The sequence below is a fragment of the Eutrigla gurnardus genome (genome assembly GCF_963514095.1).
Source record: "Eutrigla gurnardus genome assembly, contig: SCAFFOLD_87, whole genome shotgun sequence".
Taxonomy (NCBI): Eukaryota; Metazoa; Chordata; class Actinopteri; order Perciformes; family Triglidae; genus Eutrigla; species Eutrigla gurnardus.
The window spans coordinates 66,521-92,800 of NW_028155318.1; the positions used below are offsets into that span (position 1 = coordinate 66,521).

Consider the following 26,280-nt stretch of genomic DNA (forward strand, 5'->3'; position numbering starts at 1 on the left):
TCCACCCTGCATTCGCTGCCAGAGTGTTCCATGTCTCCAGCGTTTCTCGGACGGATTAGCAGTTGTGAAAAACTAATACTGGTGGCTCTGTAAACTTTACTCTGACCTTGAGCTCTAGCTAAGAGCCACATTACAGTTGACATTACAGACTGAGGTGAACAAACATGTACCATCAACGTCGCTACGGAAACAGCAACAGGAAGGAAACTTGAGTGTCATCAGTTTTGAAAACATTTATTTGCATTTTTTTGTTGAATTCTTCAGTACAGTCTGTCGTCTGACAGAAATGCATGAGAGAAGACATGATTGGCTCAAAACAGTCACATGATCATCATCATCATCATAGGTATTAATGTCGTTACTAAACACTGAAAAATAAACAAATTATGGAATCCAGAGACTCCTGCAAGATTCTAGCCCAAACAAGGCCCCGCCCTTCCCTCCACATCCAGACGAGTCCCTGGACATCAAGCGAGTATCTGAACTCTGTACAATCCCTTCAGAGAGACGTAGAAAAGATGAAGATAGAGTATAGAAAAGACAAAAACATGAAGGAACCCCCCCCCCCCCCCCCCCCGATAGGCCCCGCTCCCACCTGGATTGACATCATCATGACATGGCATTCAGAAAATAATTTGAATGGAAATGGTCCAGAAGAGAAAAAAACAAATATCAGCAGTCATTGAGTGAAAACTAGCCAATCAGGGGAGAGGATGTCATGTGACCTGAGAGACGTGAACTTGGTTTTACAGTGTAGCCGAGTAGCTGTTGCCCCCTGATGGTGAACAGAAATATACAGACATCTGCAGTATATACAAACAGATCCTCTGATCCACTTCTGATTGTTCTTAAACATCGGAGTCACAGTTACTCTGGAGGTCGATACCTTGTTTCCTGTTTACTTTCTGTTTGCATCACTTCAGCCTTGACCTTGAAGCTCACCTGTCTAAGGTGAAATCTAAGACCTGACTGGACCCGAGAGAGCAGAAGGCAAGCTGTGTGATTGGATGTTTCTTGGTGAAATGCACCTTGGGAGTCGTACCTGTCCACAGTTCATATTTCCTCCATGTTTCAAATTCAAAGCCTTCCAAAGCATTTTCATGGAGGGCTTTTATTGTGAAACTTCTCTCACAAGAATTCCTTTAAATAAATTAAGTGTATTCATTATTGTAAGATTTGACTAATAAGATAATAACAAAGTTGAGTCACATGAGTGAATGACACTTTAAAATTTGGAGAATGTGGTGTGGAGCTCATTTTACACGATTCCTTTGATCGGTACTTGGAAGGAACTAATTAATAATCCTTAAACGTCTTTTTCATTATAAATACACTGGTAAAACAATAGAAGTCCATTTATAAAACACATTTAAAAGACCAGACACTTTTCAGATTCACTTCTTGTTGGGCTGCTCTCATTGAAGGAGATCAAGTTACCTGACAGACACATGTCACACATGTCAGTGTTTTCTCCTTTCAGTGTCAACAACTGGTTTCACCTTGTTCAGGTGTCCCACGCGTGGCAGACGGGTAGATATTACATGTGGACCAGGGTCAGGTTTTAAAATAATTTAAGGATGACAGTGAACGACGTCTAGCTGTGCCAGGTTCCTTCTGCTCTTCCTGTCTTTACTCAGGTAAATCAGACTCTCCAGGTGTTTCAAACTGTGACATCCTGTATGTTTAAACTGAAGGAAAGTTTACTATAACAGCTGACTGATAAGAAAAAAAATGTGACCCAGCAGCCACAGGTTTGAATCCTGACAAACGCACACACATACACACGTACTTCTATATATGTGAGGACCCTCGTCGATGTAACATGCCCTTAATCAACCGTCATACCACAAAGACAGAGAATTCTTGATTCTGTTTTTTCACATTTAGTTAAACTGTGTTAAAAGTCTGACTGATCTGTGATCAGCTCCTGTTGACAGTGGAACCAGGTATGTACAGACAACTGTGACTGGGTCACTGTGATCCTAAAGAAGTCTTTATGGACGTTAATTGTGGACGGACATCAGAGACAATGACGTCCTGTCAATATCTGATTTATATATCATATTGTGAATTAACTCTCAATAAACCATCCCAGATACCCCAAACCACAACCACATGACCTGAATGTTAACCTGATTCTAACCTTAAGACCAAGTCCTGAACCCAGCATATAAAGGTCCGACACAAAGTGAGGGATAGACAACATGTCCTCAGACACACACACACTCTCTTTCTCTCTCTCTCTCTCTCTCTCTATGAGGGAGGGGTGAGGGGGGGCAGCCCCTCATCACTGGGCGTGGCGGTGTCGTCACTCGGCTCCAGGCTGTCCTTCAGACTCACTGTGCTGTCAGAAGGGGGCGGAGTCGACACAGAATGTGGTGGAGTTAACTCAGAGATGGGAGGGGCCAGTTCGATGGGGGGCGGGGTGTCCGGGCAGGGTTCTTGGGTCCCATTGGCAGTTGGAGGAGGTACAACTTCTTCTGTGGTTGGCGCTGCTGTGGGAGGAGGCGGCGTGAAGATGGGGTCAGCCCGGTGGGGGGCGGCGTTAGATAGGAGACCGTCTGTGAGAGAGAGTGAAGATTTTTCCACCAAACGCCACTGCATGATGCTGGTGTCCTTCCCTCCCGTGGAGATCAGGTGACTGTCGTTATACAGGAAGCTTACATTGGTCACATGACTGCTGTGAGCGCTGTACTTATGGCTGGGAGCCTGTGGACGAAGAAACACATTACTGATTCACTGGGGTCTGTAGGTCGCTTAGAAAAGTTCAGCACGCTTCTTTGAAAGAAAAGAGATTTTAATTCAACCAAAAATAATCAATCAAATATTGAGCTCCAGTCCCCCCGCGACCCTGAATACAGGATAAGCGGTAGACGATGGATGGATGGATGGATGGATGAGCCAATTAACACTGGAAACCAGTTGACTGACTGTTATTGATTTATTTCTATTTGTGGATCTACAGACAAAGAAACAACAGATATCCAGAGGATGTCCCCAACCTCCTCAAGGATGCAAGAAAATGTCTTCCAGAGGTTGAGTTCAAGACCTCACGACACGTGCCTCTGCCAAACTTTCCCAGTTCACCCTCACTACACGTTTGGGTTTACCAGGTTTGTCCGAGAGCCTACCACGGCATCTGATCCAACTCACCACCAGGGGGTGATCAGTTGACAGATCTGCACCTCTATCTACCCGAGTGTCCAATGCATACAGCAGCAGATCTTATGATACGACCATAAAGTCGATCATCGAACTTCAGCCAAACCATAACTAGCACAGAATTCGAACAAAGCACCATTCTGTTTCAGTTCGGGCCTTTAACTGGAAACGGTAAACATTCTCAGATAATAAAGTTTGTGTTTGAAGCATTTTTAAAGGATTTTTGATTTGATTTGACTCTGAATGCAAGAATTCATGAAAGCAATAAAGTCGTTGTTTGTGTGTGTGTGTGTGTGTGTGCGTGTGTGTGTGTGTGCGCGTGTGTGCGTGTGTGTGTGTGTGTGTGTGTGTGTGTGCGTGCGTGCGTGTGTGCGCGTGTGTGCGTGTGTGTGCGCGTGTGTATGAAGGTAAATCGATGTCAAAACACTTAGAAAGATGCGCAGCAGCGTGTGTGTGAACGCATTGGTTATTGATCTGCTGTGCGCACCTACTCCGCGTAACTTGAACGCGTAATGTAGTTGGCCTGTTCATTTCAGTCAACCAGGGGAGGCAACTACATTACGCGTTCAAGTTACGCGGAGTAGGTGCGCACAGCAGATCAATTCTGGCCCCGCAGCATCAGAATCTGCGACCGCACGTGCGTGTGAACGCGTAACATCACCGTAATTAGTGTGTGTGTGTGTGTGCGTGCGTGCGTGTGTGTGCGCGTGTGTGCGTGTGTGTGTGTGTGTGCGCGTGTGTGCGTGTGTGTGTGTGTGCGTGCGTGTGTGTGCGTGCGTGTGTGTGCGTGTGCGTGTGTGCGTGTGTGCGCGTGTGTGCGTGTGTGTGTGTGCGTGTGTGTGTGCGCGCGTGTGTGCGTGCGTGTGTGTGCGTGTGTGTGTGTGCGTGTGTGTGTGCGTGCGTGCGTGTGTGTGTGTGTGCGCGTGTGTGTGCGTGCGTGCGTGTGTGTGTGCGTGTGTGTGTGCGTGTGTGTGTGCGCGTGTGTGTGCGTGTGTGTGTGTGTGTGTGTGTGTGCGCGTGTGTGTGCGTGTCTCACCTTGGGCGTGGAGCATGGGTAGGCAAACAGGTGAACTTTACAGAAGTCGTCAGCTAGAGCAATAACCTTCCTGTTGTGAGATCTGATCAGAGCGTTGATGTCGGTGCCGTCTGAACCCTCTGGCCACACACCTAACAAATACACACAACACACACAGTAACACAGTCAGGCGTACAATTGTACTAAATGTTTAAGTGTACTGAATATGTAGGCGTACTATGTATGCAAATTGTGCAGGTGTAAGAATACTACGTGTGCAGGTATACTAAGTAAACTTGTGTGCAAGTGTATTAAGTGTAGTAGGTGTGCAGTCATGCAGGTGTGCTAACCGAACACGTGGTATCCCAGTACGCAGGTGTAAGTTGCCCAGTCGATATCTTTACACTCTGAACGATTTCTGATCAGTTTACAACCGTTTGGAACATCCCCTGAAAAGAAACAACTGTCACTACAACAGTACTAAAACTGCACAGTACTTTAAGCACAAAGTACTATAGAAATAAAGTGTACTCACAATAGAGGATCTCATAGTCTCCAGAGTTGGACATGATAAAGTTGTTGTCAGGTGACCAGTCCAGGTGTGTGATGTAGCTGGAATGTCCCTGTGGAGACATTCAGGTAAGTATGAACACACCTGAGAATCATCATTACCAGAACACACACTACACGTTTCAGCAGCAGTGAACTCTGGGTTCTGTAGTTCTCTACCAGAGAAGGTTATCTTTAATTTCTGACTATTCAAACAGATGAGAGAAGATCATCTCACTTACAGGGGACCCTACCTTTGTGGTGAAGGTTATGGGCCGTGTGAAGAGGAGTTAATCCTCAACACAGAAGTTTAATCTAGCTTTATTCAACTGTCAGACATGGGGACCGGGAACCCAGGTCCACACAGCTGGTGGTTACTGATCACCAAGTTGTCTTGTTCGGGTTCTCATAAAAAGTCTGGTCAGTGCTTGTTTCCATTTGAGACTTTTACCACACTAAATGGACCAATCATATGTTGCCAATTTCAATCAAGAGGAACAGGTCATTATAATGGAAATTTGAAAACATTACTACAACAAACAGAAACACAGAATCAGAGCGTATCTATCGACTCCACACGGCTCTCAAATGGAGGTGGCTAGCTAAAAGGTGCCATTAAAATCAAGACGAGAATTAAACAAGGCGACAATAGAAACAAGACAATAAAAGTAAGGCATCAAAAAAAGTAATCAAATAAGTCATCAACAATAACAAGACACCAAAAAAACATGACTCCAATAAGCAAGACACCAATAAAAACAAGACAATAATAAATCAAGTCGGTAATGAAAACAAGGTGCCAATAAAACAAGACACTAAATCACCATAAAGAGAAACTACATCATGAAAAAATAAGGGTGTCTAAACACGAACGGACTCACCGTACACTTCCCATATCGGCTGTACTTGCGTCCTCTCTCGGAGACGGTGTAGAGGTAAATAAAGTTATCATGAGATCCAACCGCCAGGAGACAGCCATCTACAGACGTAGAGAGAGGAGCATTTTGGGTCTAGTTCACTCGCATAACATTGTCATGGAAACGGTCCAGCTAGTTTATGAACAGCATGATTTAATATTAATGCGACTCCACCCACCTACAGAGAAACGCATCACTGACAGCTGCTCGTTTCCGTCGGTGTGGATCGCCACCAGGTCTGTGGTCTCTGCATCCAGGACGTACCACCTGGGACAAATAGACCAGTTAGACTACCAGGAGACAGAGAGACCAGTTAGACTACCAGGAGAAAGAGAGACCAGTTAGACTACCAGGAGACAGAGAGACCAGTTAGACTACCAGGAGAAAGAGAGACCAGTTAGACTACCAGGAGAAAGAGAGACCAGTTAGACTACCAGGAGACAGAGAGACCAGTTAGACTACCAGGAGACAGAGAGACCAGTTAGACTACCAGGAGACAGAGAGACCAGTTAGACTACCAGGAGACAGAGAGACCAGTTAGACAATCAGAAGACAGAGACACCAGATACCCCATCGGGAGACAGGAAAACCAGATACAACATCACAAGACAGAGAGATCAGATATGTTTTTACAACGCACATTAAATTAAGCTATTTATCAAATCTACATCTGTTAAAATCAACTGGCTGACTTATTTCAGAAAATATCAGATAATGCGTTTAAGGCAGTAAAGATGGTCAGGAACTTGATCAGTCATGATTGTCATTTTAAGATGTCTCAAGGTTAAGTCAAGGTTAGTGTACTGACTTTCCTGAGTGTGTTCCTATGGCAACCACGGCTCCACTGGGATGGAAGTCTGCACAGTGTCCATGTTCCTGAGGGAGAGACAGAGCCATCAATCACCTGTCCATTAATCAATCATCTATAATAAATTAATAAATCCCCACCTCCAGTGTGCGGCTCCACTGCAGACTGTGATCCACTGAGCTCCAGACGCAGACCAGCCGGTCCTGAGCACATGTCAAAAACATCCCTCTGGATGGGTGAGAGGCCAAACCCCATAGCTCGTCTGTGTGACCCTGAACACAACCCAGCCAGCACACAGAAATACTGAGGACCTGAACACACCAAGTTACTGAGAGCCTGAAGACACCTCAAAACACACAAATACTGATTATCTGAACACTTCCCCATATTTTGAGCTGAGCGCTCAGCGTGTTTACCCTGGATACTAATGAGACCCTGAACACATCACAAAATTACTGAAACAATGGCCACATCACAGCATCACGAGACCCTGAACACATCACAACTATAAATCATAATCGGATGAAAAATGAAAAGATCTCATCACAGAGTGACGTGATGATGATGTGATGATGACATCATGCGGTCTCACCTGGACCTCCACCAAGAAGCCGTCATTGAAGGTTCCTCTCAGGATGAAGTTACGAGATGTCCCGACCAGAAACTCATCCCCCTTCCCCTCCGACACTGCTCTGATGGTTCCGTACTGATCAGGGACCTGGAGACACAGTCATGTGACCTCAGTTATAATAGTTTAGTATTTTGTAACTATTGTCATGTTATTATCATGTTATTATGTTTAAACTCTTAACTTTGATTTTTGACACAAACTGCGTGTGTACCACTGTGTGTGTGTGTGTGTGCGTGTGTGTGTGTGTGTGTGCTTCACCTCTATCTCCCTATCAGCTCTCAGCTCTTCATCCCACATGATCACCTTCCTGTCTTTCCCGCCTCCTGTCAGCAGAGAGCCGCTCCTCATTTCACAGACACAGAACACGCTTCCTTCATGACCTTTGAGCTGCCGACTTATCTGGAACGCTTCACACACACACACACACACACACACACACACACACACACACACACACACACACACACACACACACACACACACACACACACACACACACACACACACACACACACACACACACACACACACTAATTACGGTGATGTTACCCACATTCCTCAAGGCACGGGCTGACGAGGTGGAGTTCCAGCCATCTTCAATTCATCAACCCCTAAAGTAAATAATGACTCAAATTAAGTCTTGTTCTTCGTCTCTCACATCTAACCTGGAAAACACAAAATCCAGTTCTTCTTCTTTTACTGTACCGTGCTCCAGGTGCAGGACCTGTTGTTGTTGTTGGGTCATGGTTTGGGGAGGCATATCCTTGGAGGGTCACACAGACCTCCATGTCATAGCCCAGGACTAGCCCAGCCTCATGTGTCCAGAGTGTGTAGACAGTTCCTGAATAACAACGTATTGATGCAATTGATTGGCCCTGACCTGAATCCAACTGAGCACCTTTGGGATTTTATGTATCGGTGCATCCGCCACCGCCAAGTACCACCACAAACTATCCAGGAACTCACTGATGCCCTGATCCAGGTCTGGGAGGAGCTCTACCAGGGCCCCATCCTCCACTCCTTGTTGGGAGTTCATTTTATCCCTATGTGGTTTCTCTGGAGCTCAAACATTCGTTAGCTATGAGAAAACCTTTCAATTAACTGTAACATTTATTTTCCAACACAGACGAACAGTCCAGATGCCTACTCACCTCTGGGTCCCTTCCCGGTGGGGGTCTCAGCAGAGCTCCTGGTCCAGACCAGCAGGATTCCTCCAGAGTCTCCGGTCAGGATGTCTCCAGTACTTAAGAAGGCCAGACATTGCACGAACTTTGGCTTCTCATATTTCTGAGAAAACGACAGGAAACATCATCAGAGTAACACCAGGACTACAGCGTCAGACCAGGACTACAGACAAGAATACAGTTAGACTAGGACTACAGACCAGGACTACAGACCGAGACTACAGAGTTAGACCAGCACTACAGAGTTACCAGGCGTACAGGAAAATCTGCAATGTTATAAAGTTTACAAAAAACATAATACATTCTGCTGCTGCTTTTGAGCTTCTATAGTCCCTCATGTTTTTACTGTTATTTCATTTATGAACTTTGTTTGTGATTTAATTCAAATTAAACATCAATCACAATACAAAACGGAAGGTTGTCATGGGAAAAGATCAATGTAGTATGTTGAACAATGTTTATTAAAAAGTACATAAAAGTAAAAATGTATCCTCACCCCAAAGATTCCCTGCTTACGAGCCAGCGAGTTCCCGGACCAGGTCCAGAAGAAGATGTGGGACTTTCCACAGGTGACAATGGTGTTGGGGTCTGTAGGGTGGAACTCCACTGCCAGGACCACCTCATTAGTGGTCTGAAACACACCAGTTAGAACCAGTTTCACTCAGTCAGAAACCAGTCAGACACCAGTTAAGGCTTGGTTATGCTTCCGTGTAGTGATCACGCAACGGCCACGCAGTTGCTTGGAGACCGTGATGGTTCTGCGTTGGGTTTACCTTGATCTCAGCAATCTTTGACTTCTTCTGCCAATCCCAAACTGTCAACATGTGATCGTTGCAGTCATCAATAACACTCAGGTGCTGACCAGAGTCCTGACAGAGACACAAATGGACATTTAAGTCTGAGCAGTGTGGTCTATTTGGACTAGAGTTCCTATGATGCATTTGGATAATACTCACAGCTTTTGAGAAAGCCAGAGAGCCGACACCTCGCTCAAATGTTCCCAACCCGACCACCTGCAGAGTGGACAGGGTGACGCTGTCCCAGATACGAACCTGCGGCTGCAGCGCCTTAACACACCCAAAAGTCACATATAGTTTTAGTCTCATTTTTAGTAGATCCATCCATCCATTGTCTACCGCTTATCCTGTATTCAGGGTCGCAGGGGGGCTGGAGCCGATCCCAGCTGTCATTGGGTGAAGGCAGGGTACACCTGGACAGGTAACCAGTCTATCACAGGGCCGACATGTAGAGACAGACAACCATTCACACTCACATTCACACCTACGGGACATCAATGAACCGATCCCCATCCTGCATGTCTTTGGACTGTGGGAGGAAGCCGGAGAACCCGGAGAGAACCCTCCCACTACACCACCGTGCAGCCCCATTTTTAGTAGATATAACATCCTTTTTGTCCTCACCCGTCCATCTTTGTCCACTCCTGCTATCTGTCCTGTAGCGATCCGGATCTTGTCTGGATGGATGGCCAGACTGACGGAAAGAGACACGCTGTCACAGACCACAAACCAGCCAATAGGGTGCAGCAGATGTATAAACTTTAGTTTTCTCACCACTTGACACAGTCTGTGTGTCCGAGGTAATGTCTCTGAGTTCGTTCTTCATAGTTAAATAGAGCGACGACAGAGGCGACGAAGTAAACGATTTCTCCGGTTGGAAGGAGGTAAATGTTCGCTCTGCAGTCTCTGCCCCGGTAGCCATACCTGCGGGAAGTCAAGGAAGCACCTGGAAAACACCCAGAGATCTGCTGATGATCTACTCAAGATAGAATGATGATCTACTTAAGACAGACTGGTGGCCCGCTCAAGACCTACAGATTAATGATTCAATAGCGATGATCTAGTAATGACCTAACCCAAGACCAAGTTCATTTACTAAAAGTTCACTCAAGATATATTGATAGATCTAAAGAATATCTACTAAAAATCTGCTAAGATTTACTTATTATTATTGCATTATGTCATGTAATACTATCATTATGGTTATTTTATCACATTGGCTGAATACTATAAACTGATACGATGGTTACTATATTCAGGGATAGGATAGGGTTAGGGTGTGAAGGACGGGGTTAGGGTTTGAATGTGAAGGATACACCCATTCCAGCTTGAGTCTTTCTGGAGGAAGTTCTGTTCGAATGTCCTCATAGTTGTCCACATCTGAAGGGATGAACATTGTGATGGGGCGACCGCGCATGAACATCTTGATGTGATTCCCCTCTTAAACAACAGACACAGTGAAAAAGACATGAAAATATGTTGGAGGACAAGGGAAGCAGGTGAGAGACAAGTGATGGACAGGCGAGGGATAAGTGAAGCAGGTGAAGGACAGATGAAGCAGGTGAAGGACAAGTAAAAGACCAGATGGGCAGATGAAGGACCAGTTGGTCAGTGCTCTGAGATTCAGGTGAATGAATGGTGAGAAAGCATTGATGGTGTGCATTAGGCCTGTTCAATTAATCGATTTTAAATCGTAATTGTGATTATGTAGTTAGGACGATGTTAAAAACGTGAAAATCGTAAAATCGATTTTTCAAAAAGTTAAAGTTCTGCACTTTATTCATTCATGTTTGTTTAATGGACACACCTTAAGATACATGTAAAAGTGAGGTTTTTCTCTTCATCCCAGAGGGATTGTTCTTTTTTGTTTACAAGAAGATAACATGGAGCAAAGGCAGATGGCAAAAGTTGTTTTGTTCTTTATATTAATCCCTTGAGGGATTTTTTTTTAATAAGAGCAAGGTTTGCACTCAAATCCCAATGGGGAAATTATTTGCAAAATGTTAAATAAAAAACAGCATATTTGAAATAATTTCCTTGCCTTTTGTCATTTCACAAAATAATGGTAATCGTAATCGAAAATCGGATTTTGAGAGAAGGAAATCGGGATTTTATTTTTGGGCAAAATCGAACAGCCCTAGTGTGCATGTGAAGCAGATCGTTCAGAAACAGCTGTTGTGTCAACATATTCTCAATGTATCAAATACCAACGCTTGGTCAATCATCCTAAAACTGAACCACCCATCCCTCTACGCCCCCCTCCAGCATCTTTACTGCATCATGAACGGAGTTGGTCAGTGCTACAATGATCCAACCATTCGCTTTGATCTGCGTCCCCCTCTAGTGTTAGTGCTGGACGGGGGTTGGTCAATGTCCTTTAGATTCTAAACCAAAATCTTCACTCTACGTCCTGCACTATTGTCAGTGTTGAACGTGTCTTGGACCACATTAGTCAGTGGTCCAAAGGTTCCAACAAACCCTTTGCTGTGCATCCCGCTCAATGTTGTCAGGGATGGCATAGTCCAGTGCTCCTAGGATTCCAACCAACCCAAACACTTGATTCTACATCCCCCTCAAGCATCTCTTTTGGACATGTCAGGGACATTGTTGGTTGGTGCTTGTAAAGTTCTAACCAACCCTAACCATGAGCCATAGGTCCCCCTCTAGTTTCTCTTTTGGACATGTTAGGAACAGTGTTGGTCAGTGCTCCTAAGATCCAACCAACTGCCCTCTATCCCCCTCTAGCATCAGTGATGTCTCATGGACAGTGTTGGTCAGTGGTCAGAAGGTTTCAACAAAGCCTTAGCTCAAAGTCCTACTCTTGCATCTCTTTTGGACATGTGATGCATGGTGTTGGTCAATGCTTTCTAAGATTCCACAAACCCCCACCCTTCACTTGACATCCCCCTCCTAGTGTCTGTGTTGGACGTGTCATGGGCGGCGTTGGTCATCGCTCTTAAGATTCCAACCCTCACCCTTCACTCTATGTTCCTTGTAGTGTCAGTGTTGGATGTGTCATGGACAGCGCTGGGAAGTACTCCTAATTTTCCCACCAATGCTTCACTTGACATCGCTCTCTCGTGTCTCTTTGGGACATGCCGCGGATAGTGTGTCAATATAAGCTTGTTACATGCATAGTGTCTTTTGAAAATAAACGTTTTATCTTCACAGGAAGTCAGGTTTAGACAACAAAAATAGTTATGTTTAAGAAAAGAGCGTGGTTGACATTGACTTGATCTACAACTCACGTGACAACCAAGTCTTACAAGGACTCAGGTGGGTTTACATTTGAGTTGGTTGATCGTGGTGCGCCTCATACACATGCTAAAAGACACCTCGGTGCAGCAGCGTCAGACACAGAGCAGCACAGACCAAGCTGCTGGCTTTGCTTCATTGGGAGAGAGAACATGTTGGCTGTATTGTTTATTTCCATAGAATCAACTGTGTTGAATGACCTGTCAATCAATGTGAGAGTGGCATAGCGTCCAATTACGTGGGTTCTATGTCTTCTGATTCTATGACTGATTGATCCTTTTCTGTCTCGTCTGGCTGGTTTATAAATTGAAGGTTGCACCGGTTCGACCTATAGGGAGGTAAACAACAGCAGGGGGCGGACCCAAAGACAGGTGCGACATCACCTGATCAGAGAGGTTCACGATGTCAAGCAGAGAGAGAGAGAGAGAGAGAGAGAGCAAGGAAGTGTTTAATTAGCTGCCGATAGCATGTTAGCATGTTAGCTTGCTCTGTTCACTAAGCAGGACTTACCAGCTTGGCTGTTTTTCTCTCGTGTCGACATTTTGGCTGGTATGAGACAAAGACATTGTCACTCAACAACAACAACACAAACAACAGGGGAGGAGCAGAGAGACCATGAAATAGACCAACAGCTATTTATTTGTTACAAACATCGTCAGAACAAATTATTAAGCAACATAAAGAGCGTATTATAGATGTCATATTATTTTAAGGGTGTAGTTTATTATCACACTGCAGCGTCTCCTTTTAGTTCCTCCCACAGATTGTTACTGTCAGTGCAATGAAAATACTAAATATTTATCACAACACCTGTTCAAGCATAAATACGTAAACATGTTTCAATCTGTCCTGTGTCTCTAATGCCACTGCTACACATGCGTTAGCTTAGCCGAGCGTTAACGGTTACTGACTTTCTGTCTGTAGACCTTTGAGTTTAACACGTATCTCAGTTAAATACTAGCTGAGACAAACAAGCTCCTCCTTTACCAGTTGGATATTGTTGAGTTCATATAGTGACTTGGAAACATGACTGTTGCTGCTCTGGAAACCAGATCTTCTCAAATCTAATTATACTTGTATCTGGTTTTCATTATTTATTCAAAAGCTATTATTTGACTTCTGGTTATGACGACCACAAGAAGAAGCAATCTCATACTGCTCTGCAGTTAATGACTATTAAATCCTTCCAAAATACTCATCCGAAACCAAACGTGCACACCTTGATATACCACCATGTATACCCAAACTAGCCAAACCATGCTGGAGCCAAAGACTACAACTCTGGAGGATCAGCTCTTGGACTTGGAAACCAAGTCTCGATTGAATAATTTGAGACCCGTTAATCTACCGGAAGGTGGTGAAGGACAGGGACGCAGCAGCACTGCAACACTCAGTTGTTTTGGAATGGTTAAAAAACATCACATCATATATATCACAGGGGGCACAATTTAGCAGTCAAAGCCTTGGTAAATAAAAAGGTTTTCAGGCCTGCTTTAAAAGAGTCCAGACTCTGTACTGCCCTCAGCTGGATGGGGAGGCTGTTCAACAGAATAATAATAATAATGACGTTTCTCAACTACGAGGACAAACTAGCAGTCAGTGCTGCAGCACATAAGGACCAGCAGGAGCAGCTTTACCTGGACTTCGCTGCGGGAGTACACCAACTGAGGAAACTATTTGACACACTTCGTCAGGAATTGCACAACCTAGGCATCGGATGGATGCATGACGTCGCCCCGGCATAGATACGGCAGTGACCTTGTTGTTTGTACCACAGAGAGTCTCTGGTCTTTCCTCTTAACTTGGTTTGGTCTTTGTATGAAATGTAAGATTCTGCAGCAACAGATCCTCGAGCCGGGAGACCACAGACGGCTTCTGATTCAGTGCTGACACAAGGAGAATCAACAGAAGGCACACCACATGTTACCAGCTTTAGTGGGACCAGTGCTTGTACTGGACTCGTTTGGAGTAAGAGTACATGAGTACAGTATCGGACCGATAGCCGGTATTGGTGCATCCATAATATTTAGGAATTTTGGGCAGTTTAAACATTTTATTTTGCTCCTTGCTAGGCCTGGCTGGGGATTCCATTGAAATGGTGCACCGCCATGACTACAACTCAGTTACCATGGTGATTTACACAACAACATCATCGATCCTCTGAGAGTCATAACAGGAAAAACTAAACACCTTCAGGAACCAAAGTAAGAAAAGTATGAACAGATTTGAAAATGTCTGGGAGGCTACAGCTGTCTTCCTATTGGCTGTCACACATGATGACGATGATGATGGTAATGATATGGTACCTTCATTATGAACATATAAAGATGTATTTACCTTGACTGACCACCGGCTCTTTGTGTCTGAAGGTAGACAGAAGAAAAAACATGAAGACTGCTGATCAAATCAATCAATCAATCAATCAATTGTTCTCAGTATATGACCTTTGATACAGGTTTGTGTTTTACAGTAGACTGACCAGTTGACAGTATGACTACAAATTACAAAGGTTCTCAAGCAGACGGGGGGGGGGGGGGGGGGGGGGGGGCTGTTAGATCAGCCTGAGATTTCAATGTTTCACTTTAATTCTCAATGTGATTCTGAATCCAGATCTCAGTGGGTTGATGGTTCTGGTTTCTGTTACGTCATTTTATTCTCATCTAATTATAGACTAAACATCTGTGAAGATTTTATACTTCAATAATTCATTCATCAAGATCTGATGTGATTTTATGTGTTTATTTAATTTTTTGAACAGTGCTATATACACGGCCCAAAGAAACTTCAATGTCAAGGACACTAGCAGACAGAAGAGTGAGTCAGGACGGAGAGAAGAGAGCAGCTGTCTGTGGGTTGTCTTGATGTTGTCTTGATGTTGCCTCTCCAGTGTACCTGTTGTCTCTTTAATTTGAACCAAAGCACAATCATTTCTGCTTCCTAAATGTGTATATATATTAAGGATGCAACAATACAGTTAGCTCACGGTTCAATACATACCTCAGTTCTTGGGTTACGGTTTCGGTTCTGTTTTGGTAGACATTTTGTGCAGGTCCAACTATCAGTGGTCAGTGCTTTAGTTCCACTTCAACGTCTTTCCACGTTGTTTTATAGAAGTAGGGAATTACGTTAGTGCTGAAGAGTGTAGCGCAGATCGAGCGTTTTCATTAGGTGACGGAAGCCCGCAACTACGGAAAGGGCTGCAAATCTTAAGCAATAAACGTCCCCACTTCACATAGCAATTCAGAGAGACAAAGCATGGAAGCTTATTGCAAAACCGAAAATACGTGCGTATCGAACCGTGCATGGCGTACTTTATGGTTCAATATTATACTGAGAACTGTTGCATCCCTAATATGTGTGTGCGTGTGTGTGTGTATATATATATATATACACAGTCATATAGTGTGCAGTGTTTCTACCTGTCAGCGTTCTTCACCACCTTGGCCAGCAGTCTGGACGTAGACGCAGCCTTCACCAGTTTGTTCCTGTTCTCCTCTGAAGAGTCCCAGTTGCTGCTCTGAGAACGCTCCATACCCGAGGCCCTCTTCACACTGGGGCCCCTGATCACACAGAGACACTCTGTCAGTATCAGAGGAGGAGGAGCAGGAGAAGCAGGAGCAGCAGGAGAAGGAGGAGAAGCAGGAGAAGGAGGCGCAGGAGCAGGGGCAGCAGAAGCAGGAGGAGAAGGAGGAGGAAGGAGAAGAGGAGGAGGTCCTCAGGTGAAGCTGGGAGCACAACACGTTAGTCGGTTTGATAAAAGGCAGCATCAGCTTTGAACCAGCAAAGAGTTAAGAGGAGCCAGGAGAGTCCAGGACCTCCAGGAGAAGGATGACAAGGACCCTGGAAGGAGGAAACGTTAGTCTTTCAGATAGTATACACAGCTCAGCTTCTACAAGCAAAGAGAATCCAAGAGAATCCAGGACCCCCAGGAGTTTTCTAGCAGAGTCCAGAACCTCCAGAAGTTCTATAGGAATGTCCAGAAGCCCCAGGAGTTCTCTAGGACACTCTGGGATTTCCAGGAGGCCCATAAAAGCTCAAGGACTCTAAAAAGGTCTGAGAAAACTCTAAGACCTTCAAGAGATTTCAAATGATTCCGGGAGGTCTCAGAAGGATCCCCAAGAGGTCATTCAGGACTGCCCTAGAGGAGCCACAGTCCTGCTTGTGTTCCTGGAATAGGTGTGTTCAGCCAATCAGGGTAACCTGTACCTGAGCTGGTCAGGTGACTCAGGTGGGGGACTGTGGGTCCTCAGGGGCGGAGTTAGTGAAGTCAGAGCAGCGTCAGCAGTAAGTAAACCTGGAAGTGGAACCTTTTGGGAGTAACGTGGCCTTTACTGCTGTCAGTTGACTGGGGTGGTCTCTGCTGCTGGGGGATCTGGGGAGGGTGGGGGGGAGAGGGAGAGGGGGATAGGTCCTTTGGGTGAGGAGGCTCCTCACGTTCCTGGATCTCCTCCATCTGAGACCGCTGGTTGCTGACCTCCTTCTTTCTGTCTGCACCACTGTGGACAGAACCAGGACCGTGAGAGTCCAGAACTACTGATTCTACTGTTAATACTGATTCTACCAGGACCCTGAGAGTCCAGAACTACTGATTCTACTGTTAAAACTGATTCTACCAGGACCGTGAGAGTCCAGAACTACTGATTCTACTGTTAATACTGAATCTACCAGGACCGTGAGAGTCCAGAACTACTGATTCTACTGTTAAAACTGATTCTTAATAATGTTAGAGACCGTTCACTGCTGACCTCCTTCTTCCGGGCTGCACCACTGTGGACAGAACCAGGACTGTCAGAGTCCAAAACTACTGATTCTATTATGGGGCCATTTACACAATATAAAACATAATATGCAAAATAATTTTCACATTCTGGCCATTCGTTTCCATGACAACAGCGTTTTGGGGGTCTGCAAATGTAAGCTTTGGAAACTGGCTTTGTTTGTAGTGAGACTGTTAAGGTAGGCTAAGTCTCTATTGATCCTACTGTGTCTCTACTGATCCTACTGTGTCTCTACTGATCCTACTGTGTCTCTATTGATCCTACTGTGTCTCTACTGATCCTACTGTGTCTCTATTGATCCTACTGTGTCTCTATTGATCCTACTGTGTCTCTACTAATCCTACTGTGATCGGGAACCAGGGGGTTGAGTTGCTATGTAACCTAACAAAATGTCTCTGGTTTAGGAGCGCTGAATGTGTCCTCACACAAACAGCAAAGTCATTGATTATATCAAATCACATTGATCCAAACAGTGAGACCTGGTCTGGAGACATTCTGGATGATCGAAGAGAGAGAGATAAACCAGTGACAATGACATACAGTATCTAACGCTGAGATCGGACTGTGGCGTGTTCATGACGTGTTCATGGCGTGTTCATAGTCAAGAGTTTATATGAGAAGAGGGCTTGAGTGTGGGTTTCTATGTGTTTTTACCTCTTGGCAGCAGATGACACCGTCTCCTTCCTGGTGACAGAGGTGGAGTCTCTTTTTCGTCCAGATGTTCCTCCGTTAGCAATACAGGACATTGAGTAGGCTTCACGGAGTGCAGTTCCACCTGATGGGGGCAGTGTACTACTGTTAACACCGACCATATGGTCCGACCATAGCCGGTCACGATTCGACCAAGACCAGTCACGGTCCGACAAGTCACAGTCCAACCATAGCCGGTCACGATCCGACTAAGACCAGTCACGGTCCGACAAGTCACAGTCCAACCATAGCCGGTCACGGTCCAACCAGTCACAGTCCAACCATAGCCGGTCACAGTCCGACCATAGCTGGTCATGGTCCGACCATAGCCGGTCATGGTCCGACCAGTCACAGTCCAACCATAGCCGGTCACGGTCCAACCAGTCACAGTCCAACCATAGCCGGTCACGGTCCGACCAGTCACAGTCCAACCATAGCCGGTCACGGTCCAACCAGTCACAGTCCAACCATAGCCGGTCACAGTCCGACCATAGCCGGTCACGGTCCAACCAGTCACAGTCCAACCATAGCAGGTCACAGTCCGACCATAGCCGGTCACGGTCCAACCATAGCCGGTCACGGTCCAACCAGTCACAGTCCAACCATAGCCGGTCACAGTCCGACCATAGCCGGTCATGGTCCGACCAGTCACAGTCCAACCATAGCCGGTCACAGTCCAACCATAGCCAGTCACAGTCCAACCATAGCCGGTCACGGTCCGACCAGTCACAGTCCAACCATAGCCGGTCATGGTCCGACCAGTCACAGTCCAACCATAGCCGGTCACAGTCCAACCATAGCCGGTCACAGTCCAACCATGGCCGTCACGGTCCGACCAGTCACAGTCCAACCATAGCCGGTCACAGTCCAACCATAGCCGGTCACAGTCCAACCATGGCCGTCACGGTCCGACCAGTCACAGTCCAACCATAGCCGGTCACGGTCCAACCATAGCCAGTCACAGTCCAACCATAGCCGGTCACAGTCCAACCATGGCCGTCACGGTCCGACCAGTCACAGTCCAACCATAGCTGGTCACGGTCCAACCATAGCCAGTCACAGTCCAACCATAGCCGGTCACTGTCCGACCAGTCACAGTCCAACCAGTCACAGTCCAAACAGTCACAGTCCAACCAGAGCCGGTCACAGTCCAACCATAGGAGGTCAAAGTCTGACCATGACCGGTCACAGTCGGACCAGTCACAGTCCAACCAGAGCCGGTCACAGTCTGACCATAGCAGGTCAAAGTCTGACCATGACCGGTCACAGTCGGACCAGTCACAGTCCAACCAGAGCCGGTCACTGTCCGACCAGTCACAGTCCAACCAGTCACAGTCCAAACAGTCACAGTCCAACCAGAGCCGGTCACAGTCCAACCATAGGAGGTCAAAGTCTGACCATGACCGGTCACAGTCGGACCAGTCACAGTCCAACCAGAGCCGGTCACAGTCTGACCATAGCAGGTCAAAGTCTGACCATGACCGGTCACAGTCGGACCAGTCACAGTCCAACCAGAGCCGGTCACGATCCGACCAAGACCGGTCACGGTCCGACCAGTCACAGTCCAACCATAGCCGGTTACAGTCCAACCATAGCCAGTATGACTGTAGAGAAAACCAACGTTACCTTTCCCTTTCTTGGTTGACGCAGCAGCAGAGACTTCAGAGGCAGCGAGACGGCGAAGGACGTCAGCAAGAGCAGCTTTCATCACTGTCAACTCGTCTTCCTGCTGCTGGACACGAAGCTCCAGAGCCGAGAGACGATCGTTGACATCTGAGACACTTGCTCCAGACATGCTGTCATCTACAGTGAGACAGAAACACTGGGTCTAACTATACAGCAGAAAATAGTGGACCAACAAGAGCACAACCTCCAGACTTCAACTTCTGTTGGTTAAAAATCACAGAAAACCTCAAGACTTCAGGGGATTATGTGCACAATATGAACTGTTGAAAATGTAAATCGGAGAATATTGTTCAGATATAACAAGACAACAGGACAACAAGACAATAGGACAACACCAACACATTAAAACAACAACAAGACAACAGGACAACAACACGACGACAGCAAGACTCGCACTCTGACACAAATACACACACACACACACACACACACACACACACACACACACACACACACACACACCCTAAAACACACACACACCCTAAATCACACACACACACACACACACACACACCCTAAATCACACACACACACACACACACACACACTAAATCACACACACACGCCTACAGGAGGTTTGACAGGATGGATTAATAAATAATTTCCTGAGTCTTTGTTCTGCAGATCAGAGTCCACTAACACAATCAGCGCTCATTAGAATCTAACAGATCCAGGTGTTTATCTGCTGGTCTCTAATAGATCCTGGTCTTACAGATCCGGTTCTTTATCTGCTGGTCTATGTCTTCAGGATGAGGTGTTGGTTTTGTGGCCCCGCATCCGCCGGAGGGGCGGTGCAGAGTATTTTTGATAAATACAGCAGTGACACGTGTAAAGCCGCCAGAGGCGCGTGCGTGTTTCCCAGTCCCGCCGCTGCAGGGACCGGGGTCCAGGCGGTCTCTGGGACGCGAGCTGCGGCTGGACTCACCTAAACTGCCAGTGAATCCGTCCATTTCCCCGGAAAAAAGCGGGAGTGCGGGCCGCAGGCCTGCGGGAGGCTGAGCGCACACTGCGGGCCTCCGTCAGGGTTTTTCCACCGCAGAGGCGGGAGCAGGAGGCGAGTGAGCCGGATCTGTCCCCGCCGCGCTGCCCGCCGGGTCCGTCCTCCGTCACGCCGAAGATCCGCCGCTCTTCTTCGGGCTGGAAGAAGAAGAGGCCGCTCCCCGGAGATCCGACAGCCGAGAGAAGGACGAGAAAAGCCGAGAAAGAGACGAGAGAAGCCGAGAGAGAGACGAGAGAAGCCGCGGAGCCGCAGACACGACGGACCGATGCTGCTGCGTTTCCGACTCCGCCCTCTCTGGCAGCGCGCGCTTCCCCCGGAGGAGGGGCGGGGGGCGGAAATGGGGGACTGGGAGGAGGAGGACTGGGGAGGAGGGTCAGGTTTCGTCTGGTTTCTACTGGTGATCTGCAGCGCTGCCCGGCGGTCAGGTTGATATTATATTCATCAAAAGATTAATATTATTCATATATCAGTTACTATCTACTAGTTCATATCTACTAGTTAACGTTGTCAGTTAATATCTTAGTTAATATCTGCTAGTTAACGCTGTCAGTTAATATCTACTAGTTCATATGTACTAGTTAATACTGTGAGTTAATATCTACTAAATTCAGCAGAGGGAGCCACCTCCTCACCTTAATCTCCTAAATACCTCACCTCCTCAATATCCCCTCCTCATCATAACCTCCTCAAGATCACCTCCTCACTGTAAGCTCCTCCTCCTCAGAGGACAGGACCGTGAAGAGGAGGAGGGGAGGACCATGAAGAGGAGGAGGCGGGCGGAGGAGGAGGAAGGAGGAAGGAGGAGGACTGTGAAGAGGAGGAGGAGGACCGTGAAGAGGAGGAGGGTGTCCTTCTACTGCTGCTGTTCTTCAGTCTCTGATTCAACAACGTCAAACAAACGTCAAACAGGATCCATTTGATTCAACAGGAGAGATTCATTTGATTTAACAGGAGAGATTCATTTGATTCAACAGGAGAGATTCATTTGATTTAACAGGAGAGATTCATTTGATTCAACAGGAGAGATTCATTTGATTTAACAGGAGAGATTCATTTGATTCAACAGGAGAGATCCATTTGATTCAACAGGAGAGATTCATTTGATTCAACAGGAGAGGAAGTGCTTCATGTTCCACACTGAAATCTGTGTTTTTGAATCCTAGCTGATTCTGGGTCAGTTCATTAGTGTAAACAGTGTGTTTAATGGTGAACACGGAGGGCTGAGATCAGTGAGAGAACACTCAACATTGTCGTAGGCTACCGAAGACAGAAGAGATCTGTTGGAGACGAAGAGACCGAAGACGAGAACGTTCAATGCATTCAGCTTTTAACAACGATGTTGTTTCAACGGAGAAGAAACCGTCTGTGATGTCATCACAAGAGTCTGGAGGCTTTCTGTGTTTTCTGTGATTTTTAACAGAAGATGAAGTTCAGAAGCAGACTTTGCACCCTGAACGTCGGCGGTAGCAGGTTTTCCTTGCCAGTTCAGCTGATGAAGCAGCTCCCTCTCAGCAGACTTAGCCGGCTGCATAGCTGCGGGTCTGAGAGCGAGCTGCTGGAGCTCTGCGACGACTACGACAGCGAAAGGAACGAGTTTTTTTTCGACCGGCACTCGGAGGCCTTCAGCTTCATCATGCTGTACCTGCAGCATGGCAAGCTGCGCTTTGTGCCGCACATGTGCGAGCTGTCCTTCTATAACGAGATGCTGTACTGGGGTCTGGAGAGCTCTGACCTGCAGCCCTGCTGCCAGCGGCGCCTCGATGACCGCATGTCCGACTATTTCGTCCACTTCTTCCCTGAAGAGGAACCGCGGGGCCCAGAAGAGCCCCGGAGCCCCTGGCTGGAGATGATAAGGAGGATGTTCGAGGAGCCCACGTCCTCACTGCTGGCACAGGTCCTCGCCTCTGTTTCCATGCTTTTCGTGGTCATCTCCATGGTGATGCTGTGTGCCAGCACCCTACCAGACTGGAAGACCACTGAGACCCTGGATCAGCACAGGTATGACACATCCAAGACCACCTGAGGACATAGACTGTGTATAGCTATAAAACATATCTTAGACCTCTACTATGGGAGTCCATCTGTCCCTCTTAAAACAATGCAGTATGCGGAACCATAAGAAAACAATACAGTTAAGTATGTCACACTTTGATCCAGATCAATACTACGATACCATTCAGTTGAAACTATTTCACAGTATTCTACTATTCACATGGTCCCAATTTAGTGACAAAAACCTTTAATTTCAAGTCAAATAAGTACTTTAGTATGAATTTTACATTTTCTTTACATCTGTAATGATGGTGATACGAATGTGGAATACAAAGAGACCCACATGTAGAAAAGCAGGTCAATTAATTAAAAGGTGAGATTTAATAACTAGGTTTACCACAGCTGGAAATCAAACTAAACTATTGAGTGAGCTGTGGTTTCATTACAATTAATGGATAATCAAGAAATTGTCTCCAAACAGTTCCCATACCAGACAGTTCCCAAACCAAACCGTTCCTATAAGAGACAGTTCCCATAACAAACCAGACTGATCTCATGAACCATGTATGACACGCCAACTCGTATGCCATTATGGCGTGTTATCACTACACACAATCGCCTTTTGGTGTGTTTATCAAAGCCGAACCCTAACCCTAACCCTAAAGGGCGTTTACATACATGCGGATGTGATGGGTCGTTTCACTCAGAACGTACACATACTTGGATTGCGTACAGATAACACGCCACAGGAAGTGGCGTGTATATTTATGAAAAGTCATGATGCCATGTTGAACAAACAGTCCCCATACCAGACACACAGTACAGTTTCTTCTCTCGGATATGACCATCTTGTTCAGCTGCATCGCTAGGCTCATTTGAGATGAACTGCGCCTCACCTGGAAAGTAGACGAGAGCAGGCGGAGCAGCAGGAGGCGGGGCCTAAAAGCTACGTTCCAGTGGGACAGTTTCCATCGGCCTTCGAAAATTTGACAGGAAGTCATAGAAAATGTTACATCCTGTTCGAGGCGATCTGTAGGCTATCTGTAGTTTGCGACCACATTCGCATTTATTTATATTTGTTCATAAATCAGAATCAGAATACTTTAGTAACCCCTCGGGAAATTGTAAAGCTGCAGTTGCTTTATAATACAGTCAGGAAAGAAAGCGTAAAATAAGTATAAAAATATAAAGTATAAAATAATGCCAGAGCCAGGCGTTTCCCATCATGCCCCGGGTCTTGCAGTCAGTTGAGAGCAACTGCGGCACCTGGCTATAAAAACTGCGACCGCCTTGATCTCGTGAGATTATCGTTGCCCACGTGTTCATGACGTCAGAGCAAGTCGGACACAAAACTACCCAGCATGCATTGTGCGGCGAACGCTGGCGATCGATTCTGCACAGGCCTGGCTCATCTCCAACGAGCCTAACGTTACATTTAGTCTCCCCTCTCTGATTGGTCCCCCCCTCTCTCTCCCCTCTCTGATTGGTCCCCCTCTCTCTCTCCCCTCTCTGATTGGTTGGTTGCAGCATCATTGAGGCGGTGTGTATCGGTTGGTTCACAGCAGAGTGCATCGTCCGTTTCCTCGTGTCGCGGGATAAATGGGAGTTTGTCCTTCGTCCTCTGAACATAATCGACATGCTGGCCATCACGCCATACTACATCTCTGTTACCATGACGATCCTGACAGGGGAGAACTCCCAGCTGCAGCGGGCCGGTGTCACGCTGCGCGTCCTACGCATCATGAGGATCTTCTGGGTGATAAAACTGGCGCGTCACTTCCTGGGCCTGCAGACACTCGGCCTGACTCTGCGGCGCTGCTATCGTGAGATGATGATGCTGCTTGTCTTCATCTGCGTTGCTATGGCGATTTTCAGCGCACTGGCTCAGCTGCTGGAGCACGGCCTGGACCTGGAAGCCGGAAACCAAGACTATGCCAGCATCCCCGCCGCCTGCTGGTGGGTTATCATCTCCATGACGACGGTGGGATATGGGGACATGTACCCGGTGACGGTGGCGGGCCGCGTGCTGGGTGGTGTCTGCGTGGTGAGCGGCATTGTGCTGCTGGCCCTGCCCATCACCTTCATCTACCACAGCTTCATCCAGTGTTACCACGAGCTCAAAGTCCGCTCGGCCCACTGCTACCGTAGTCCGTCAGCAGAGTTCATCAACTGAGGCACCAGCAACACAACGAGCAACCAGCAACACAACGAGCAACCAGCAACACAATGAGCAACGAACAACGCAACAACCAATGCTGACGTGACCACAACATAGTTGATAAACTCTATTTCTACACCAACAACCTTCAGATGCCGACCCCTAAGAAACAGTCACATGTTCACAACATTATGACTTGTTTTAGTTGATTCGATGGTTTAAACTGATCATCAGCTGATCACTGTTAGACGTGGATTAGTGTGTAAACGCACCTCAGAGGGAAACGCACGTGTGTTGCACGGGTACACAACGTCCCACTCATTATCTCTCAGTGTTGCGGTTGGTGTGGCTGGCTTATGACTGAAATACTGTTGATGAGTGTAAGACACAGATGCATTCTGGGTCGGACTTGGGCTTCAGACTCATGGTAGTAAAGTTTCATGAAAACTTCTTGAAAACTATGTAAAGCCATGCATGTGTCGTATTACGACATGATGACGCATGTACAACAGGGAATCGGACTCAGACCGCTTGGTACTCAGACCGCTTGTTCTCGGAGCAGTGTGAGTGCAAACCGACGAGGGAATGGGGAGGGGGGCAATCATACCAAGGCCTTGTACGGATCAAATGGGGCTAGTGAGCCCTATGGACTCTGTTCTTGATGTCGAGGGTGAAACTACCCGTTGTGGACACCTTCCACGGTTTCCACGGCAACAGCAGAGAGACGAAGTCAAAATGTTGGAAACATTTGGTTTTGAATGTCAGAACAGCAAAAGTGTGAATATTCTCACTGAAGACACTTATTCTTCGTTGGTGTGAAATGTGGCAGATTTAAGAAGTACGAGAGACTCTAACATTTAACACTCAAACATGTTTCATCACTTTGATGTAAGTCGCCTGTTACATCATTAAGATCAGAGAGTTTGATTTTTAATATCACCATAGCACTGATTATAATGAACTACATGAATGTGTTGTTTATATGTATTCTTATGGCTGTATGACAATATTTAAGCTCCAGCGATCTAAATTAGTATATATTATCTGCTCATATATTCATATCATATATTCTCTTATGAGTGCCGTCTGTCCTGCAGACAATTTGCATTGCTTTAATGTTGCTGTGGTGGTTATAAGACATCTATCCATCCATCCATCGTCTACCTCTTATCCTGTATTCAGGGTCGCGGGGGGGCTGGAGCCGATCCCAGCTGTCATTGGGCGAAGGCAGGGTTCACCTGGACAGGTAACCAGTCTATCACAGGGAGACATGTAGAGACAGACAGGCAACCAGTCTATCACAGGGCTGACATGTAGAGACAGACAGGTGACCAGTCTATCACAGGGAGACATGTAGGGACAGACAGGTAACCAGTCTATCACAGGGCTGACATGTAGGGACAGACAGGTAACCAGTCTATCACAGGGAGACATGTAGAGACAGACAGGTAACCAGTCTATCACAGGGAGACATGTAGAGACAGACAGGTAACCAGTCTATCACAGGGCTGACATGTAGGGACAGACAGGTAACCAGTCTATCACAGGGAGACATGTAGAGACAGACAGGTAACCAGTCTATCACAGGGCTGACATGTAGAGACAGACAGGTAACCAGTCTATCACAGGGAGACATGTAGAGACAGACAGGTAACCAG

The 26,280-nt window shown here is 46.6% G+C and overlaps 2 protein-coding genes across 5 annotated transcripts; one reads left to right on the top strand and one right to left on the bottom strand.

Moving 5' to 3' along the window:
* Positions 1-218: 218 nt before the first annotated feature.
* Positions 219-20,770, bottom strand: eml4 (EMAP like 4). Of its 4 annotated transcripts, XR_014596772.1 has the most exons (25): positions 20,398-20,770; positions 19,413-19,589; positions 17,751-17,871; positions 16,626-16,814; positions 15,738-15,878; positions 14,656-14,681; positions 12,829-12,864; positions 10,380-10,503; positions 9,838-9,987; positions 9,688-9,757; positions 9,223-9,333; positions 9,040-9,135; positions 8,763-8,897; positions 8,234-8,369; positions 7,341-7,489; positions 7,044-7,169; positions 6,592-6,723; positions 6,452-6,519; positions 5,822-5,910; positions 5,608-5,705; positions 4,713-4,800; positions 4,528-4,626; positions 4,199-4,329; positions 1,335-2,709; positions 219-1,269 (listed from the first exon to the last, which is right to left on the bottom strand). XR_014596772.1 is itself a non-coding variant. In XM_084040872.1 (24 exons), exons 1-24 carry the CDS (start codon positions 20,420-20,422, stop codon positions 2,254-2,256), a joined length of 2,973 nt encoding a protein of 990 aa, XP_083896998.1. In that variant the 5' UTR covers positions 20,423-20,770; the 3' UTR covers positions 219-2,253. The 4 variants fall into 4 exon arrangements, 3 of the variants coding, with proteins under 3 accessions (XP_083896998.1, XP_083896999.1, XP_083897000.1); XM_084040872.1 differs by having other exon boundaries at positions 219-2,709; XM_084040873.1 differs by lacking the exon at positions 12,829-12,864 and having other exon boundaries at positions 219-2,709.
* A 1,110-nt stretch (positions 20,771-21,880) lies between these two features.
* LOC311010348 (voltage-gated potassium channel regulatory subunit KCNG3-like) lies at positions 21,881-25,042 on the top strand. Its single transcript, XM_084040870.1, has 2 exons — positions 21,881-22,470; positions 23,992-25,042. The coding sequence occupies exons 1-2, from the start codon at positions 21,896-21,898 to the stop codon at positions 24,635-24,637; spliced, it is 1,221 nt and encodes a 406-aa protein (XP_083896996.1). The 5' UTR covers positions 21,881-21,895; the 3' UTR covers positions 24,638-25,042.
* Positions 25,043-26,280: the final 1,238 nt, after the last annotated feature.